Below are 21,423 nucleotides of genomic sequence, written 5' to 3'. Positions count from 1 at the left end.
ATCGCATGGAAGAGCATCTGAGTCTGACCGAGTAGAGGAGTTCCCAGCCGAGCGGCTATCTTGCTTGGTCGAGTTGAGGGATCATTAATGTACCTCTTAATATCTTTCTGGGAGATAGTATCGCTGACACAAGACATGGTCAACAGGCGGATCGTATGACGGAAACTTCTACTCTCTTGTCAGGGATATACATGCTCTGTTAAGGTATGATGTCAAAGGTACTTTCTTAACAGGTCCTTTTATAGGACAAATTGGAGAACATGCCCATGCCTTGAGGAGCGTGCACGTCGCCTACTGGGCACCATATAAAGGGGGGTTCATGCACTGGCAAAGATACATATTATTCATTATTCACACTTGTGTTCACTATTGTTCCGTCTTCTTCCCTCTTCGGTGATTTCTTGAGTATCGGAAGACTAATATCAACAACTTTTTTTCCGACTCAATATTAACATTTCTTGTATTGTACAATGAAATGAAGTCTATATTCAATCAATGTAATAGTCATATTTTCAACTACCTATCTTTCTAATTTTGTGACACGATCATATTATATGATTATGGTATCTTGGAGTAAAACTGAAAATAAGTTGGCTAAAACACGTAGTGGGAATCCTTTGGGTTTCCGCTGACTAAAACATCTCTTGCCAATAAAACAACTGGATCCGAATTATTGGAGCTAGGTTCAGATCCCCGTTGACACGCAAATAAAAAAAAGCGTTGGTTCCTGAGAACGAATACCTTCTCTCACTCCGACGGAAGCGTCTATTTCGTACCCCTTTTCTTACCGAGCGCGCTCTTTAAAGCTGAAATGACTTTTGGCCCCCGCTCGACAGCATTTGTCTCGCTCAACTTCCTGATTAGTTCCCTAAAGTCTTCCTTTGCTTCGTTGTCTCTTCGAAGAGGCCGCCACATTTTTGGATCACAAACAAACAAATAAACAAACAAACCTTCTCCGGCTGGCGTCGGATTGAAATCCCTCGGTCGTAACCATCGAAGTGGATCCCAAAAAATACGTGGGCCCTCGAGGTAGTTGCGGTTACGTTCAAGCAGGATACCCCTGCCATGTTGCTTTTTTTTTTCCTTTTCGGGGTTGGGGGTAGTTTCGTCACGCAGCGTCATCTTGCTTCGATTTATCTGTCTCCCATCGGAAACGAGACAGAGGAGGCTGCTCGACTACGCCAAACACGTTGAGAATCCTTCAATCCGGTGGATTTTTTTGATCTCAGCTACCTGGGCATTCATTCTGGCAGCGGAAAGATGAAGAGCCGCCGGTCCAGAATTCCGGAGATGCTTTCCAATAGATTCGACCCGCAGAAATGGTGAGCGCCTTTTCAGTCTGAATGGGATTTTTTGGTGGTTGCATTAGCGTTTGCCTTCTCGATTTTTTTTTCCTCTTTCCTTGCAGCAAGACGTCTCTCAAGCTGGTGGCATCTCGGATAAAGCTGCTAAGGAACAAGGAGGAGTTGTTGCTGAAACAGATGCGACAGGATTTGGCTCAAATCTTGGAGACTGGGCAGGAACAAACCGCTCGGTTACGGGTCCTTTCCTTTTCCCCTATACATTTCAAAATCAACATGTCCCTACGATTATTCTCACTTATCAGTTATCAGCTCCCTAATTTCAAATAAATAGTATTTTGACCATGCTGATCTTTGAAATTCTTACAGGTTGAACATGTTATTAGGGAACAAAAGACTTTGTCAGCGTATGAGCTCATTGAGATATACTGCGAGATCATTGTTTCAAGGTTGCCCATAATCGAGGCACAGAAGTATGTAACTTAGCAGCTATGCTTCTTTGATGCCCTAATCCCCAATATGCTTCTTTGTTGTTTAAGTGAATAAACTTTTCTAATTTAAATGCATGTCAAGTCAAAATCTGGAATGTTTTAATTCAAACCCAGAGCTGACCTAAGCTGGTATTGACAACTATGAATTATCCTTTAAAATTTAAATCAATTTCAGAGTCTCATTGGTTTAAATACTTCTTCCAATTAAGTTTGTGCTGCCTCTTAACACTCCAAATAAGTATTTTTACATCACTTACATCATAATCTGAGAGAAGCAGAAATTGAATAGAATCTCTTTTTCATAGTTACTGCAAATACCTGTTACTAGAGTACTGGTACATTCTTGCGTAGAGTTCAATGTGGATCCGTGTAGACTTGAAATGCTCAGGATGTGCACAACTTGGTGATGATGATGACGAGGATGATAAATAACAACTAAGATCACATCATTAATATAAAATCTCAAAGTATGCTTCTAGATTTCACCTTTTGATTTAGGAACCTAATGATTTGTTTTGTTTCTTTAAGCAAAAGCGTTTTGTTTGTCTTTTGTTGCAGATTTATAATGCTTTTCTTCATTGGTTACCGAAGCTATATACTAGATTTCTGATAATAACAATAATTATTCGAAGAGGCCATCCTTGACATTGTTCAAACCTTGCAAAATGCTCATCTTGTAGGAGCTGCCCCATAGACGTGAAGGAAGCAGTAACTAGTGTAATATTTGCATCCCCGAGATGTGCAGATATTCCAGAACTTAAGGATATTAACAAACATTTTACAGCAAAGTATGGTAAAGATTTTGTTAAGGCTGCTCTTGAAATTCGACCAGACTGTGGAGTTAGCCGTGTGGTAAGGTTCAATTCATTATCTTTGTTAATAGAAAATACAAGATGGCAGTGTCTCCTCTTTATCTCTTTCTCCCTTTTACATTTGGTGGCTACCAACATCCATCTTATTTTTTTGAGTAGCTAATATTGCTTATGCATTCAATTCAGATGGTCGAGAAACTATCAGCAAATGCACCTGATATTCAGACAAAGGTTAAAGTCCTGAATGAAGTTGCTAAGGAACATGGCATTAAATGGGAATCAAAAACATTTGAAGAGGAAGTTCAGAAACCTAAGGATGACCTGCTGGTAAATTATGTTCATTGGCTTTTCATTCATTTACTGTAAGCCTAAGGATGCAATTAAGTCTAAGCTTAATGAATCTGTTCCTGAACAGAGTGGACCATCCTCTTTCAGTAGCGTGGAAAGAGTGGAAATTAAATCCTCTGACGTTAAAACCTCTTTTGTTGGAAGCCAAAAAAATGAATCAGCAGCCTCTCGGTATAATATGGCAGCCCAACCACAAGGTATTGTAAGTTTTCCTTCATGAATTTAACCCATACTAGCATTTCAGTACATGCCTAAACTTGTTTGTGCAATACACGTTTTAATGAGATCAGTTTTGCCCTTGGTATTCTCTTCAAAAGCAATTATTGTTTGATAAATGAGATGTTTTTCTTGTGTCTTAGTGGTCAAATCAACCCTTGACAAGGAAGAGAGTGCTTCCTTCCATAGCTCAAATTGGAAGATGGAGTTTAAGGATGCAACTGCTGCTGCTGAGGCGGCTGCTGAATCCGCTGAAAGGGCTAGCATGGCAGCTAGAGCTGCTGCCAAGTTAGCAAGCCGTGGGAATGTTTCTAGACAATCTTCAGGTGGATCATATGAACAATCAGCATATGTTGTCAAAAATGGACGACCTCAGTCAATGAAAAGCTCTCATGTGGAGAGCAATTACACTTCACATTTAAAAGCCTCCAAGGATACTAGTCGAAAGGATTCTCATTCTGTGAACCCAAAGGCACCAGATCTGCACAAGGATGACTTGATACAAACAAGCAAATTAACTAAAGATCAAACCTTAAAGAGTTATACCACCTCTAGGGAAAATCTGATGTCAGAGAAGGCTCAGTTCAGTAGCTCGCCGATTGTTAATGTGCCATCAGGGAATAATTTCCATGAAGATAATGCCAAACCATATCATTATGCAGGAGAAAGCATTTCAGATCCAGGACCTGCATTCAATTTTGATAATGATCCTGATAATGTTGATGATGATGGCAGTATGAACTATGAACATGGACCTAGCATGTTTCCTTCTTCATTGCATTCTGCTACTGTTGATGATAAAAGTGAAGTTGATTCTTCTGCTGTACATTATGATGACGACAATAGTGATAATGATGATCACTGGAGGCGAAGTGAGAGCAACTTGTTGGATTCATTTTTGCCGCAACAAAGTTATGGACCTTCTAGTCACTTGTCAAACATGGATTCTTGGAGCCATAAGGAGAATGATGCTCGGAATAGTGAAATCACGTCACAGCCCGACGAAACTGATCATTCAGAAAAGATAGAGAAGGATGAACTTCACTCATATTCTGATGGCAATGTGCCACCAAAATATGATTCGCCAAAATATGACTCTGATGAACCAAGTTCTGAGAGTGATGATGAGATGGAGTATCCAATTCTTTTTGGACATGTGCGATCCAGAAATTTCATAGACACCAACAACAGCTCAAGTAAAGGTTTCCTAGCAGCACTACCTACTCATGGAGCGCATCTCATGGACGATACTTTTGCACTTGATGCAAGCAAGCACCAACAAGATGCTTTTCATAATGAGAAAAATCTTGAAGTGAAAAGAGGTTCTAATGATAAGGATTGCAGATCTGGTCTCAGTGTGCACCACCAAACTCGAAGTCTTGGCAAATCTCAATCTAATGATACAGGGAGAGGATGGACAGAAGAATCAGTGAATGCTAATTTATCAGATGAAGGATATGAAAGTGGAATCTTGAACATCCGCAGATTGTCTAGTGGAGTCAGGAACAAAGGTTACACTCGTCCACCTAATGTAGGAAACATAATTGTAGCTTCATCCAGGGCAACAATGGATTCAGATGATATTTCTCTCAATGATGAAGAAATTACCATCAGTACATCTGAATTTTCAACAAGTATTGAAGTCACGACTGAGGAAAGAACAAGTGAAATTTTGCATACAGATGCTTTCCGGACGAAATTTAGAGCTTCAAGGACCAATGTGAACACTAGCCTTGGTAGTGAAGAGCAGCTTGCAAATAGGTCATCAGATGATCCTGCATCAACAGGAAGATCAATTTATTCTCAGTCCAGAAGTTCTGAAAATTTGAATCATCCAGTTCTCAAAACACATCTCCAACAACAAGAACGGAAGGGGTACAAGGAATCTAATTTAAGATCACCAGCGAAAACTATAAGCATAGAAAAGGGGGCAAAGCAAACTGATACTGCCGAGGTTAGAGGGTCAAGAGGCAGTATTTCAACCTCCAGAAATCAGAAGTTAAACATTTCCCCTTCCACACAGAAATCAACTAACTCTGAAGTTGTAAATCAGTGGATCAACAGTCAGAATTCGCATGGGAGAGCATATTATGACTCTAATTTTGATCACAAACAGGCAGAAGAGCCGGAGCCACAAGCTGCATCTGTAACAGGTAACAACAATATTGTTAAGCTTTCTCGAAGACTGAGGCCCACACCATCAGTTGCTAAAGAAGATAAAGTCCCAGACATCTCAGAACCAGTGAAGGAGTCAAAGACCTCTCTACTAAATTATGCAAGTGATTTTTCCTCTGCTAAAATAAAACACTCCAGAGATTTACAGGATGAAAAGAGTTCCAAGCCTCAACAATCATACTCATTCGTCCAAGAACCTCCACTGAAACAGTCACAGACTGGACAGTCTGTGGTTAGGGATCGTTCCGAGCGGTCTCAAGGTGAGTCGAGGCAGCCTTCCATTAAAGAAAATGAGAAATCTTCTACGCCAAGTTCAGTTATGAAATCAACTTCACGTGAATCCTCTTTCAACAAGTCTTCTCATGTTCATCCAAAGCTTCCCGATTACGATTTTATTTCCGCTCACTTTCAGTCACTCAGAGCAAATGTGCGCAAGTTTTGATGTAGAGAGATCAGTTCTCATTTTCTTGTAGCACCACCATAACATTCATGATTGACTCAGTTGTCTCCCCAAATGATTGGTCTGATCCCCTACTGATGAAATCCTCCTTGAATCTAGGGAAACTCATAGAACAGATACCTGAGATACGCCCAACCAGTTAAGGTACTTTTCATTCAGATCAATCGTGCTTGTGTTTTGACTGAGAAAAAGATACAAAACTGGTTAATTCCTAACAGCCCAACTCTTATTTATCTCTTTAATAACGTTTCGTGTCTTGCACACACAGGTTTCATTATTCCAAGTTGTGCACCAAAGTACAATCTTTATTGTTGAGATATACGTACAGGACGCCAAGAAAGATGGATACTATGCCAAATAATTGATGAGCACATTGACCATGATTTATATATCGCTCTATGTAAATATATTCATATCTTATTTTAAATCAAAATCAAAATAAAATGCACGATAATAGTGATGCAATTCGAAGATCAAAAAGAGGAAATCAACGATGATATTAAGCAAAGAGCAAAAGACAAACACAACTTTAACTGAAAAGGCTTCTTAAGATTAATCGTTGAGTCTTAGTCCAGTTCTTCCTAACCAGTACTCTTATTAGACATCGACGTCACTGTCTCTGAGTTGCTATCAACTTGCGGATATGGGTGAACATAGTGTATTGCACCCAAGATTCTTAACTACCATGCCCCAAAGATGTTCAAGATTGTGGCTTTGATGATCACCTTCTTCAAAAATCTCAGCATTCAGTTCTAACCAAATAACCCAAAGCTATGCTCGCACAAAAGTGTTGAACAAAAGGGATTGCAAGGCTTGAGATCTGATCAAACCCTCTAGGAATATCTCAATATAAGAGCGACCAGGCTACTAAAACTCAAAATAATATTGCATCATAAACCATCCATTCTGTTCACAAGTGTTCTTTGGCCACCAATTGAAAGGAAACATCATTGCCAAGGTTTTGACAACCTCACTAATTGTCCGATCCCAATAATTATCTATAGAACTCAATTAATGAATTAAAACTCCAAGTATTTAAATATTTAATGGGGAGTGATGATTTCCTTCCAAATATAATATCATACAGCTCTTTGAACTTAGCATAAGACACTAAACAATCAAAGTTGTGGCCCAAACAACCAACATGCAATGTGCATTCAATTATTGGCCCTCTCCACTCTCCATACTTTTTTTATATATTAGATAGATAATATTTAAATCTGAAACATAACTTATTCACATTTTAATGGACTTTCATATTACTTGCTTTCACTCTAAGTAATGTGTATAAAATTCTCAAATAATGTATTAATGGTGCCCATGTTAGGTTGGTAGTGGTATGACAACTAAGTAATCTTTCCCATTTCAATTTTCATGATTGACGAAACTAATGATCCCTATTCCAATTGGCTACCTCCATAAACATTCTCATCTCATGTTAAAACATTCTTATAAATTAATTAGCATCTAATCTATCAGATTAACGAAACTCTCACCTTAACCGGGTAAAGCGACGTTTCACCTTTGACAGTTGTCGTCGGCCCTACTGCCAGCTGCCTGTCTCCTCGCCCACTATAAACCACCCTCTTCCTCCAAATCCCCAAAACCCTCGCCTCAGATCTCGCCGCGGAGACATGGCTTCCTTCCGATCCAGATCCCTAGCGATCTGCTCCGTCGCCGTCGCTCTTCTCGCCAGCGGCTCCTACGCGGCCGACGCTCCCTCGCCCAGCCCCACCTCCGGCGCCGGAGCCGTCGCTCCTCCGCTCGTCGTCGCTCTCCTCGCCGCCGCCGTCGGCCTCCTCTCCGGATCCCTCCGCCATTGACGGATCCGTGGAGGAGCGCGAGCGTTCCTCAGATCGCTCCGGATTTTGTGATCTAGATGTATACTACCTACGCTCGTACGTACGTGTCAGGTTCTTTGTTGAGGCATTGCTGTTGAGAAATGGGGGGGTTTTCGATGCTTTGTCGGGTGTGGTTTTGGGGGTCGCGATTTAGTTTGTGATGGTGTGGGACTGTAGATATTCCATTATTGCATGTATTCGTCTCTAGTTCATCATTGATTCACCTATTCTTCTCTACCGGCCGCTGCGTTTTGTTGGTCTCCTCTTTTAGTGCTCTGATTCGTTGTGAATGAACTCAACGCCGCCCTTGACTTATGCATGCGATCTCTGGATACAGACTAACTATTGCATTTGCACGATCAAATCCAAATTAATCAACAATTTGAGGGATCTAACTGCCAAGAGCGATTTCAGGGAGATTCATACGTCGACAGTCAAAACTTCCTCTTGTAGTTCAAATTTATTCATTATTTGATACATTGAATTAGCTCTAATTGAACTTAAAAAGTTATACTCAAAGGATGGACGATAAAACGCATCAACTTGATTATAATAAAACTTGTAGATAAATGGGTCAACTGGGGATGTTTGAGTTCCATATTTTGGCCCATCATGGCCCATTTATGATCCGTTGATGAATTGCTATGCATTATTGGTAAGTTGGAATTCCTAGTGTCTCATCTTCGTAGATTAATAATACCAACTCATGTTAACGTATTTTTATAATAATTCATTCTAAAACTATCTAATTCAAGGATCCTTTTTAACTAAAGGCCTATTTCTTTGAGTTCCAGAGTATCACATAAATCAAAAGCATTTCATATAGCAAACATTCTACTATATTGGAGAGGTGATCGATCATATGGACATAATCTGTTATTTGGGCCTATCGAACCTTAGTGTTTGCCATTTGAGTCAGTTGTATCACATGAAGATCTTTGTTGGCTTCTTCTATATTCGGATCCAGGTAATTCAGCCTATAAAATCTTGTATTCTGGCAGTGTCGAATGCCCAGTAGCAGTTCCAATTTTTACCTGCCTTATTCAACACACATGCAACCCCCAGTTTTGGTGTTTATTTGTTTCTTGTGACTGACTGTTTGAACACTTACAGTTAATAATAGCAACAAGAAAAACTATCTAAATAAGCCAGCAACATATTATTAAACAGAAGAAGCCAATCCGGATAACAAAAGCCACCTTTTTTGAATAGAGATAGGATGAGATAAGATACCAAGAGCTAACAAAGACCATTGTCTGTCCCTAGCTAGCTAACTAGCAGCCCACATTTGACATTCCTTCTCTCAGATATTAATTAGAATTTCCCATTTGCTTGAAATGTACATGCAATCAACCCAGAGGTCGTTGTGTAACAGAGTGAGTGATGATCTTGGGCTTCATCCCTGAGAATTACTGTCGATGGCTGCCAACGATTTTTAAACTTGAACATCTTTGAACTTTGTGCCTTCAAATTCAGCTTTGGAACTAGTTCCTACAGAATTCGCTCTTCTGAATTGTACGAGAGTCCGCAGTTTTTGAAGAAATAGGAAATGAGAGATCCAAAGTGTGTCTGGAATTGCGAATTGAGTTGGAACTTTTTCCATGCCCTGAACTCTTTCACAGTTTTGTTAATTCTGAAAGAAAGGCCAGGATTGCTTTATTGTGGAGAGGGAAAGGTGGCTATGGTGCCTAGAAAAGCTGAACTTTTATTGCAGAATTTTGATCAGGAAGATTGACGGAGGATAAGATTTGAGCCCTAATCCCCAAGCTAATGGTGAAGACGATCATGTAATTAATTAGGGTTTTAGGATGGTTGGATTAGGTCGTTGCAAAGTGGAAGCTTGGTTCAGAGCGAGCCTGGTGGTTCAGAGATAGTGGAAAAGAGGGCCGCATCGAAGCGGGGGCGGCGGCGGCGGCTGCGGAAGTGGCGCCGTCGGTGTTCGACGGATTGCCTAGGGTTTCTAGGACTCTTACCTGCGATTTTAGGAACTTGAGGTAGTTTGCGGCCTCGTCGAGCATGGTTGCGGTGTCCAATTTGTTTCCCCCGGGCACCAGCCTCTGCAGCACCCTCAGCCGCTCGCTGATCCTCTCACGCCGGTGCCTCGCAGCCACCGTCTGCGGGTCGCTCGATACCTTCACGTTCTTCCTCTTCGGCCTGTCCACCGCCTCCTCCGCGCCCAGACTCACCGGCCGCAGCGCCGCCGCCCGGTAGATCATCTCCTTCACCTCGGCGTCTGACTCGCGGCCGCTCTCTCCGTCGAAGCTTATCGTCATACACCCCGAGTGCTTCTCCGACCTCGGCCTCTTCCGGTTCCTTGAAGCGACAACCTGAAGACTATCCTTCTCTAGGAAACGCTCCCCCAACCTTCTCCTCGCGTCAAAATTCGATCTTGGAGGAGGATTGAGGGAGAACTGAGAGGCCGCCTCATTTCTGCTGAACTGATGCTGGTCCAGGGAGCAGCCATGGTTTATCTCGGACTCACCGCTGCAACTCAAGTTGCAAAAGCTGTCGCGGCCGCCGCCGCCGGAAAAGATAGCAGAGATCACCTCTTCATCATTGATTAAATTCTCCTCCGGCCTCCCAACAAGTGGGAAATAAGCAGCACAGGGTTGAGAAAGAAGACCATCACTCCACACTGTGCCTGATTCCATCAGCTCAGAATCTGAATATGACATGATTGCTTGGATCTCAATGCTGGAGCAGCTCAGAAACGAAGCATCAAGGTTGGACTTTGTGGCTGTTGGATTGCCCCAACCCACCCTCTGATCCATGTAGCTAACAGCAGCGACTGGAGCCGTAATCCTGGGACAAAGTATTCTAACATCAAATCCAAAAGCTCGCATGCCTTCGAGCACAGTAATTATGTCAAGCAACTACCTTATTCAGATTCAGCAACAGAAAAAAAAAAAGAAAGCTCAGGAACCCGACGAGATCTTAGTAATTCTTGGCCTCGGACTTCAATACCTCAGTGGTTTAGCAAACTCCTCCAATGGACGAACGGTAATGCAGCTGCGGTCCAGTGCGGCATTCATTCATATGGTTGGTTGAGCAAAACAGTCTTCTCTATATATATCAATGGTCGTCGCTTGGAACCGAAGCTTGAGCTGACCGTATGCAAACAGACAAGGCATTCAATTTCTGTAACCAGCTCCCAATAATGCAATCCAGGCTCACCAAATAACTGAATCGACCAAAACAAGTAAAAGAAGGATGAAAAGAAAAGAAGACTACCTTATTAGATTGCATCACCTCCAAGCTGCTCTGCATTCTACCTGGACCAGTTCAGTTCATACGAGAAGAGCTTATAAGCAGAGAAACATGAGCTAACACCCAAAAACTTCTGTTTTTTTCTCGCAATTTGGAGAAATGTAATACTTTATGGAAGGCAGCCAAGTGGTGAGATTACGATTTACAGTTGAAGCCTCGTGCGTTCTGCTAACTTTAACTTTATATCTGCCTTGTGAAGTGCAAGGCCCACAAAACCGAACTGTAAATTCAAAATGTGGACGGCGACTTGCTGCTACAGTTTGATCCAGCTTTTGTCAACATCGAATTGAAATCACTGGAACGAGAAAATGCACACCGTGTTGATCTTTGAGTATCTGCAGGTATGGACTCTGCGTTAGTTTTTGGATATTATCTAGTCATCGCTAATTTAACATCTAGTTATCCCTCTAAGGAGTGTTGGGGTCAATCAAAGTTTCACGTAAACAAAAATTTGATAAAGATCATGGGATTAAAAAGATACATGATATCTCCATTGACATGAGATCTTTTGGGGAGAACCCAAGAACAAAGCCATGAGGATTTAAGCACAAAGTGGACAATATCATGTCATTGTGGAGATATGTGGACATCGTTTGAGCACAACAAATGGTATCAGAGTCATGGTCCGGACTAGATGTCATGTGGGGTGACCTTGAACGAAGTTGAGGGTGGGCTCGGAGCAGGTCAAGATGACTGGATGCTTGCGGGGAGATCTGGAGTAGATCAAGGTGACCGGATATTTACAAGGAGGCGAGTAGGTCAGGGTGACCGAATGTTCATGGATAGGCCCGAAGTAAATCCATATTGACCGGATCAAGCTGCTTACGGGGAGACCCGGAATAGGTCATGATTACTGGATGCTTATTGGAAAGGCTCCGAAGCAGGTCATGGTGATCGGATACTCGCGGGGAGGCCTGGAGCATGTCAAAGTGATCGGATGCTCGTAGGGAGACCCGAAGCAGGTCAAGGTGACCGGATGTTCATGAATAGCCCGGAACAAGTCAGGATGACCGGATGCTTATGGGAAAGGCCCCGAAGCAGGTCAGGGTGACCGGATATTCGCGGGGAGGTCCGGAGGAGGTCAGGGTAACCAAATGCTTGCGGGGAGGCCTGGAGCAGGTCAGTGTGACCAGATGCTCGGGGGAGGCGAGTAGGTCAGGAGTGACCGGATGCTCGCAGGGAGGCCTGAAGCAGGTCAAGGTGATCGAATGCTCGCGAGGAGGCCCGGAGTAGGTCAAGGTGACCGAATGCTCGTGGGGAGGCCCGAAGTAGGTCAAGGTGACCGGGTGGATATTTGCGGGGAGGTCTAGAGCATGTTAGTATGACAAGATGCTCGTGGGGATGCCCGAACCATAAGACTAATTATGATCCTTCGTTTGAAGGGAGGATTGTTGGGGTTCAATTAAAATCTCACATTAAAAAAGATTTGGTAAATATTATCAGATTAAAAGGATGCATGATATTTCCATTGACATGGGGTCTTTTAGGGAGAGTCCAAAAGTAAAGTTATGAGGACTTAGATCCAAAATAGATAATATTATACCATTATAAAAATATATGGACATCCTTTGAGCATAATAAAAAAAGATACGATTGAGTCAAATGTCGAGTCTATCTTTCAAAAATGACATTGACTCGTTTAAATGCATGCAGTTTATCAACAATCATTATCTAAAATATGAACATCTTAAATTTTAAATACTAATGAACTTTTAACGTGTTGAAACTCTTACAAAACATCAGGGCTCAATAGAAGAGATTAGTATTTGAAATTTGAGAGATAATCTATAAGAACGAAGGGTTTAAGAGGGTAATTTTCTTTAGGGGGTAATTTTCCTCTATAATTTTTAGGATAATCTTACAATTATTAGCATATAGTCTTGTCATTTCTTTTAGTACGCATATAGTTTTTGCATTTTGCAATGGCACTTTCAAGATGAATGGGGGAGCTATAATTATTTGATGAACGATATTGAAATTCCGAGGGTGTAGTGCTCCTTTCTATCAAAGAAAATGACAATTTGGCTAATCTAGGCTTCATGTAAGTCTTACACGTGCATCTTGAGTGGAACTCAATTTTTGATAATAAATTTAATCTTACTAATTTAATTTGCATAGAGAGTATTATTACAAATGGCATGTCAAGGTGAGTCATTTGAATTAACTGAGTGGGCCAACTGACTTCATTAATGGGGACTAGGAATCTAACTTTGCATTTGGGATGGAACATGGAACGCCCCAGCTTCCATTGAATTTTTCTCAGAAAGCAAATTTGGAGTAGGACAATTAATGATGGCTGCCGCCTAGTGGTGGATCTAAATAAAAAAAAGATGAGGGTGCTAAAAAAAGAGAGCTCAAGTTTATCTTTCTTCTCGTTGCTCCTCAGATTATAGTATACTAGTGGAATTTTTCAAAAGTAAGAGGATGCTCAAGCACACCTCCACTACTTCCTAGATCCGCCACGGCTGTCGCCAGTCATCTAGGGCATCTCAGTGATTTTTTTTTAAAATTTATAAAATAAAAAAATTAAAAAACTCAAACGGTTATGAAGATAAGATTTAAAATTTACCGTTCAAGAGCGATAAATTTAGATGACATATTAGAGATTAAAAAAAAAAAGGTAAATGCCCTAATTAACTCTAACAACAACAACACACACACACACAAAAAAAAGAATGATAAAAAATAATAATAATTTCACTTAACCTAATTTGATTATTTCTGAGGTTGTTGGCATGGTTTATAAAAATTTCTCATTAGTCATTAGGATAAATTAGAAAGCGCACGAGTTGATCAACCTAGAAGGATCGAATCGTGAGTATCTGAGTAACAACCTATTATAATATCATAGAATTAAAAATAATTTATAATAAGCGTAATGTAATGGTAAAATAATAATTAAAAAGATCCGAAATTATAATAAAACAAAATTCCACAGGAAACGAAACGCAGAAACACAAACATCAACGTGATTATTTTGGTCAGCCGATCTTAAGCTAGCATCAGATGCAGACAGATCATCCAGCGAATAGGAATGCGTGTACTGCTCACAGTCACATTGTGAGCGTTGTGTGAGGACACGCGAGCCGCATTCACACGACGTGTTTAACATGAATAGCTGATTCGTAGGGTTAGTTCATTCATCTTCAAAATTAATTAAATACCTGAATTATAAATAAATAAATAAATAGAAAACCAAAAATAATAATAAAGCCTACAAACATCGAAATGAATCTCTGAACTGGGATCGATATTTCGATGGAGACGTTTCTGTCTAATAAATACTAAAGCAAGTTGAAACATGAATGTGGAGTAGATTGGCAGAGCAGTCAAACTCCTACGACTGCAAATTGTCAAACTCCACGAATACAACAAGTCCAAAACCATCTCGATTCGTGATATTCAACTCAATCGATCACCTCAAATCTCGATTTCACGCCGCAACGACGACTTAAGATGATCGACAAACATATTAAAAGAACTAATTTGTCACATTGATAACGAATTAAGGACAAACTAAATTGAAACCACAAGACGAAAATGAGGACATGCACTACAAGAACATAGATATTTAGCGATACATTTTTCGTTGCTAATACATATGTTTTCGTGGTTAACAAATATTAACACATATATTTATGAAATTATATAATGTGTTACTAATATTTTAGCGACGTGAAACTACTCGTTGCTAAATAAAATTATTGCGACCAAATATGAGTATTTCGTCGCTAACATTACGGTTTAGGGATGAAATACTCATATTTCGTCGCTAAACCCTCCATTTTAGTGACGAAATACTCATATTTCGTTGTTAAAATCCTCATTTTAGCGACGAAATACTCATATTTCGTCGCTAAACACTTTGCTACGATTTATTTTCATCGCTAAACAATCATAGTTCGTTGTAAAAAAAGTTATGATATATCAGAGTGGTTACGGTGACATGTGTAGCATATATTATTCCGTAATCTATGAGATTTAGTTTCATCAAGACATACTGAACATGCTTTATAACTCTTTGTGCTCCATCCAGATACTATTTCATATGCTGGAAAGTTATGAATGATCTACATCACAACAGTATGTAATTGAAATACTTGTTTAGCTGATGCATCACATGTTTCCACCTCATCATCCCATAGCACATTTAGTTCGTTGATCAAAGGTCATAAGTCACATCTATCTCGTTCCAAGATGATTTAGGCTTAGGAATTAAAAGAGACATTATCAAGTATGATGACTTCATCATTTTCCATGGTGGTAAATTATAATTCACAAGTATGACAGGACACATACTATAAGCATTTGACATGTTTCCAAATGGATTAAAACTATTAGTAGTCAACCTTAAGCGAATATTTCGTGGATCACTAGCAAATATTTCATGTGAAGTGTCAAATTCTTTTCATGATTCACTATCTGCTAGGTGTCTTAATACACAATATTTTCAACCCTCTTTTCTTTATGTCATCTCATATTTTTTGCTGTATGTTTGGCAACAAACAACCGCTTAAGTTTGGGCTTTAATAGAAAATATAGAAGAATTTTCTGAGCATTCTTTTCCTTATTCATCTCATTATACTTGTATCTCAGCTCCTTGCACACTGGACATATATCTTTATTCTCGTACTTACCCCAAAATAATATGCAATCATTTTACATGCATGTATCTTCTCATATATTAATCCTAACTCTTGTAACATTTTTTTTTCATAATGAGAGTTTGGAATCACATTCGGTTTGGGAAATGCCTCTTGCAATAACTAAAGTAACATATCAAAAGATTTATTGCTCCACCCATTTAACACCTTTACATGCATTAACTTACCAAAAAACTGAATGCAGAAAAATTAGTACAAGTGTGATACAATTCTTTTTGTGCTTCTTCAAACATTGAGGTATAACTTACTCTAATATCATCTACATTAATATCATTTAATTGAGGTCCACTAGTATTGATATTTTCTGCATTTCTTAAATCAATAAACATATCTTTAAAATCATCTTGTTTAAAATCGCAATCATGTTCCTCTTCATTGACAATATTTATATTAATAGATGAAGTAGCAGTTTCTCTGTGAAAGTTCCAAATTTTATATAATTTATCAAATCCCTACCTATAAAGATGTCCTCAAACATAATCCAACTCATATTTAAACAAATTGCACACCTTCGACATAGACAACAAATTTTGGATAAATTCAAACTTATCATATAATTCTTTGTCACCTTTAAAAACTTATTTAACCCATTTATATATTCAGGCTCAATCCGATTTTCAATCATTATTCAACTTTTATGCATATTTATAACCTAATTAAATATAAAATTTTCATATTATTAATAAAATAATCTTAAAATTAATTAATAACATCAAAATAACCATAAAATTATCATCTAAGCGTTGAAGTCAACAAAGGAAAAAAAAAAAATTGGACTCAAAGATTTGAAGTCCGAAGGCAAAAAGAGTAAAAAGGTATCATCACCTAAGCCAAACTGACAAAAGTGAACATGGAGACATCTAATAAAATTGGAAGGATACAGAGAAAAGAAGAGGTACTAGTTAATAGGCCAAGAGAGAGACAAAAGACTCCTTGTGTCTATTGGGATACTAAATGGATAAACAAGATAAAAAATGAGCTTAAATGATAGAAAAAATATTTGTGAAACTCTCCTAAATACATAGGAGAGGGTAATGCCTAAGGTTTGTAAGGCTCTCCCAAAAGGTGGCTCTCTTCTACAATTGTAGACTATCCTTCTATGCATAAGCAAACCACAAAAAATTTGGGTGATTAAAATGAAATATGATTTTGTATCACAATAGGTAGTTGGTATAAATCTAGACCTAGGAGACCACATAAACAAAAAACTTACAATAAACTTAAGTTATATATCTAGAGGAAACTAATCTATCTAGAGTATTAAAAAGCAAAAGGAAGAATCTACCAACCCACAATTGATGTCAAATAGATAAAGAAGTTCACTTTCACACAAGGCTCAATTGAATTTGTTAAACATCACTCTTGTCATTTTCAATGCCTTTCTTGTGTTTAAACATATATAACAGTATCAGCCAAAGGGGAAAAGGAGTAATGATGACTTGAGAATTGTCAGAGCAAAAGACACTATCATGGAGGAGAATCGTCGGAGCAAGCCAATGAGGACACTAGCATAGATTGTCGAAGCAAAATCCGATGAGGACACTAGCACGGAGGAGAGAATTGTTAGAGCAAGAAACAGCGGAGGAGAATCGCCGTAGACCAGATCGCGCAAAGAAACAGCGAAGAAGAAGGGAGGATTTAGGTTTTTTTTTGTATATTTTTGCGACGAAACTTAAGAGTTTAGCTGCGATTTTAATTCATAGCTAACATATTTGCGACAAATTTCTTAAATTCATCGCTAATGTATAATTAAGTTTACGACGAATTTTAATAATTCGTCGCAAATAGTTTTTTTTGTGACAAATCATAATAATTCGTCACAAATATGTTAGCGACTGATCTTGCCTGAAGGCGATGAGATGGTGCGCTAGCTCCGATGGATGGTTGATCGACGAACAATAAGCTTCTTGAGATCTGAAGGAAACTCCTTAACGATCCTACGCACAGTCAGACTAGCCAACAAAGCGTTAGTGACCTAAGATCGGGGTGGGAATCCCTGGCTAGACTCTCCGACGCTCAAGTTAGTCTCTTCTCTTGAAAAGTTGAAGAAAAATGGTAGCAAAAGTGCAAGAAAGTAGGACTTTAGATGTCAATGTTTGCGTACCTTACTAACGGAGAGCTTCGTAATCATTTGCTAGGTTGTTCTAATGTTGTCGACTGTTGTCTGCTGAATGTATCTCGGTTGGTCAATAAGCCGGTCATATATTGAGAATATCTTTTGTTGAATATATCTCGGTCAGTGATTAAGCCGATCATGTATTGAGCATACCTTTTGTTGAATATATCTCGGTCAGTTATTAAGTCAGTCATATATTGAGAATACCTTCTATTGAATATATCTCGATCGGTCATTAAGCCGGTTGTATATTGAGAATATTTTTTGTTAAATATATTTTGACCGGTCATTAAGCCTATTGTTTGCTGAGAGTTTTATAAGGCTGAGTACCTTTAAGCTCGCTTGGATTTGCCCGGTCGAGCGCATACAGGAAGTCTTATGTTCTCTCGGCCTTCACCCAACAGATCATATGCTAAGAGTTTTATAAGGCCGAGTACCCTTAAGCTTGCCTGGGCTTTGCAAAGTCGAACACACACAAACAACCTTACGTTCGCTCGACCTTCACCCGACTGATCGTATGCTAAGAGTTTTATAAGATTGAGTACCCTTAAGCTTACCCGGGCTTAGCCTTGTCCTAACCTTTGTTGGATGCTACTCGGAATTCCATTCTGCTTCCCCTGTACAAAAATTTATACAAGCACAGAACTTTCCTAATAACCTATGTGTTCCTCATGAGTTAAACTTGAATTGGAAACGGAACTTAACATTTTTTACTTCAAGTTCAACTCATGTGTTCTTCAGTAGTTAAAACTTGGATTGCAAACGATACTTAACATTATTAATCCAAGTTCATCCCATGTTACAAAAGTTGATTAAATATCTATTTCAAGGATTGACTTCCAGGTTAAACATGACGAGACACTCGACCTTCTTGGGTATGAGATCATTCATCACTTCCTAGACAAAGCTTTTCAAAGGAATTGGATATTTAAACTTCTTACAGTAACCCTAGGTTTAATTACAAAGATCTCAATAGAAGCATAAGATCAAAACACTAAATCGAAACACAAAACCGAAACATGAAATCGCTAGCCTCTTGTGTTGGTATTTCAGGATCCATACAAAGAACACAAACTAATTAATTTGAAGCGGAAACAATTAATTAGTTATACCTTTCTTCGTAGCTAAAGACCTCTTGACCTTCTCTTGTATTCCTCTTCTTCTCTTAGACGTCGTGTGGGCGACGATCTACCAAGATGAAATCCACCCAAACGACTTCTTCTTCTCTAAGAAATCCGACCACTAAGGAAAACTAAAATAGAAAAATTCTTACTCTTCTTCTTCCTCTCCAAGCAACCGACCACCAAGGAGATACCACTTGATGTGCCGCCGACCCTAAGGAAGCAAAAAGAAAAAGAAGAGAAAAAGAGAGAGTGCCGGCCACCAAGAAATAGAATAGGAAGAGGAAGAGCCGACCCTTATGGAGCAAGAGAATTAAGAGATGTGTGTCTCCCATAAGGCACCCTCTATCTCTCTTTTATAATTTTTGGCCATGACATAAAAGGAAATTTTAATAACAATTAAAATATCTCTCTTTTAAATTTCCTATTATGATGGTAACAAAAGGAAAGTTTTAAAATTAATCTCTTTCTTTTAAACATTGTAGATGAGTACAAAAAAGGAAAGATTAAAATTAAAACTTTTCTTTTAAATCATGGTTACAAAAAGGAAAGTTTTATCAAAAATAAAATCTCTCTTTTAAACACTACAAATAAGGAAAGATTTTAACAAAATTAAAATCTCTCTTTTAATTCTTTGTAGATAGCTATAAAAGGAAAGATTTTAAAATTTAAAACTCTCTTTTAAAACCATGTGAATGACTATGAAAGAAAAGATTTTAATAAAAATAAAATCCCCTTTTAATCCTAGTGGTCGGCCCCTAGCTTGTGTTGATACAGTCTGACCTGGATGTTATTTTGCTGTTAACACTGATTTAAGTTTGTATCAGATATTTAACTCAGATTGATTACTAATCAAGGTTGACTTGGTTGACCTGATTGAGAAAGTCCTAGCTGGGATGTTAGGCAGTTGGAAAGTCCTGGTGAGTGAAGCCAGGCAGATTGGAAATCCTGGTGAGTGAAGCCAGGTGAAAACCCTAGTGAGTGAAGCTAGGTACAAATCCTGGTGAGGAAGTCAGGCAAGGGAAAATCCAGATGGATCAAGGGTGATCGGACATCTGGTGTTGAAAAGTCCAAGAAGGAAACTTGGCATGCGAAGTCAGAGAGGGCTCGGTAGCTCGTTCTCTGGACCTGATGGACTCGGAGAGGGCACGGTAGCTCGTTCTCCGAATTAGGTCAGAGAGGGTCCTAAGTGGACATTCCATGGCACATTGGATCGGTCGGTAGACCGATCCATATGAATCTGCATGGATCGGTCGGCGGACCGATCCGGTGACGAGTTCCATGGATCGGTCGATGACCGATCGGATGACACCGGTGCACATCGAGTGAAATCGATCGGTGCGGACCGATCGAAAACACTCGAGCACGAGTAATCGATCGGTCGTGAGACCGATCGGGAGAAGAGTCTCGCGAGAGAGAAAAGGGGTGGATCGGTGCGTGGACCGATCCACACTCAATCTGATCGGTCCTGCGACCGATCAGAATAATCTCAGACCGATCAGGCTGTTGCTGATCGGTCCAATGGATCGATCGGTGACCGATCCACACTCGATTTGTTGTATCAGCGATTCCTTCATTGCTTTTGATATACCTCATTCATTTATGTGATATAATCCTCTGCCTGTTAGCTTTTGAGTTTGCAGGTTACGGTATCATTCCAAGCCTAATTTCAAATTAAGTTCATAAGAGGAATGCGACAAATGGTCTTTCTTGGTTTCACATGGTGCATTTCGAGGCATCAACGGATCTGCGTGATCCGCGATCGCTTGACTCCTGCGGATTGGTTCGAGCTCGGAAGATGGCAGGACTGTGATATCATTGGTGTGAGTTCAGAGAACCAGGTAAGGAGGAAGAGGGATTGGCTGCAGCGCTGATTTGCGCAGTTTTGGACCAGATCGGTGACAGCAGAGATCAGGTTTGAGAAGCAATAGAAAACAGCGAGAGGAGAGAACAGAACAACAACAAGAAAGCCTGAAAGAAAAGTCTGTGCTGTTGTGCGAAGTTCTTGAGCTCTCGAGTGAACTGCGATCTCTGTTCTGCTACTGATCCTTGCGTGGTTGTAAGCATTTTTATTCTCCTTTGCCACCGAGCTTCTGTAAGTCTCGTGCTTTAACTTAGATATTTCTTGAGACTTTGTGGGAAGGTTACTCCACCTAGAAGGAGGATCTTTAGCCGGAATTCTTCCGGGGTGCGATCTACCGAAGATCAAGGAGTCGTCCACCTTACGGACACGCCGAGGAGTAGGGGCAAGTTATCCCCGAACCTCGTAAATCTGTGTATCAGTGTTTGTGTGCTGGTTTTCGTTTTGTTTTAGTTTGCTTATTCCGCTGCGCTAACTAGTTTCTGTGTAGAACTCTCTGCTTAAGTTTTTAAAGAGGCTATTCACCCCCCCTCTAGCCATCTAAGATCCTAACAGCTTGGGCACTAAGCCATGCTTTGGCCAGCCACTTCTTGGGCTCCAAGTTAATGCTTGGCCAACCCCTTGCACTAAGCAAGGATGTGTTCGACTCATTACTTGGGTAAGAAGTAGATTTGATGGATATAAGGCTTTATAGAGGCTACAACAGGACCGAGAGGAGGAATTTGTTATGACCTTCTGATGAACTTGAGC

At 39.8% G+C, this 21,423-nt stretch overlaps 2 protein-coding genes across 5 annotated transcripts; one reads left to right on the top strand and one right to left on the bottom strand.

Moving 5' to 3' along the window:
• Positions 1–1,125: 1,125 nt before the first annotated feature.
• On the top strand, positions 1,126–6,059 carry LOC122037572. 3 transcript variants are annotated; one of them, XM_042597115.1, is made up of 7 exons: positions 1,126–1,322; positions 1,409–1,534; positions 1,671–1,774; positions 2,473–2,644; positions 2,791–2,931; positions 3,020–3,149; positions 3,312–6,059. In XM_042597115.1, exons 1-7 carry the CDS (start codon positions 1,320–1,322, stop codon positions 5,783–5,785), a joined length of 3,150 nt encoding a protein of 1,049 aa, XP_042453049.1. In that variant the 5' UTR covers positions 1,126–1,319; the 3' UTR covers positions 5,786–6,059. The 3 variants fall into 3 exon arrangements, with proteins under 3 accessions (XP_042453049.1, XP_042453041.1, XP_042453035.1); XM_042597107.1 differs by having other exon boundaries at positions 1,409–1,541; XM_042597101.1 differs by having other exon boundaries at positions 1,126–1,541.
• Positions 6,060–8,761: 2,702 nt separating this feature from the next.
• LOC122037565 (transcription factor bHLH87-like) lies at positions 8,762–11,013 on the bottom strand. 2 transcript variants are annotated; one of them, XM_042597082.1, is made up of 3 exons: positions 10,876–11,013; positions 10,609–10,748; positions 8,762–10,446 (listed from the first exon to the last, which is right to left on the bottom strand). In XM_042597082.1, exons 2-3 carry the CDS (start codon positions 10,674–10,676, stop codon positions 9,462–9,464), a joined length of 1,053 nt encoding a protein of 350 aa, XP_042453016.1. In that variant the 5' UTR covers positions 10,677–10,748; positions 10,876–11,013; the 3' UTR covers positions 8,762–9,461. The 2 variants fall into 2 exon arrangements, with proteins under 2 accessions (XP_042453016.1, XP_042453027.1); XM_042597093.1 differs by lacking the exon at positions 10,876–11,013 and having other exon boundaries at positions 8,763–10,446; positions 10,522–10,658.
• Positions 11,014–21,423: the final 10,410 nt, after the last annotated feature.

Source organism: Zingiber officinale, chromosome 1A (genome assembly GCF_018446385.1).
Source record: "Zingiber officinale cultivar Zhangliang chromosome 1A, Zo_v1.1, whole genome shotgun sequence".
In the NCBI taxonomy this organism is placed as follows: domain Eukaryota; kingdom Viridiplantae; phylum Streptophyta; class Magnoliopsida; order Zingiberales; family Zingiberaceae; genus Zingiber; species Zingiber officinale.
The sequence above is the reverse complement of the archived record's forward strand: the minus strand, read 5'-3'. Positions and strand labels throughout refer to the sequence as shown.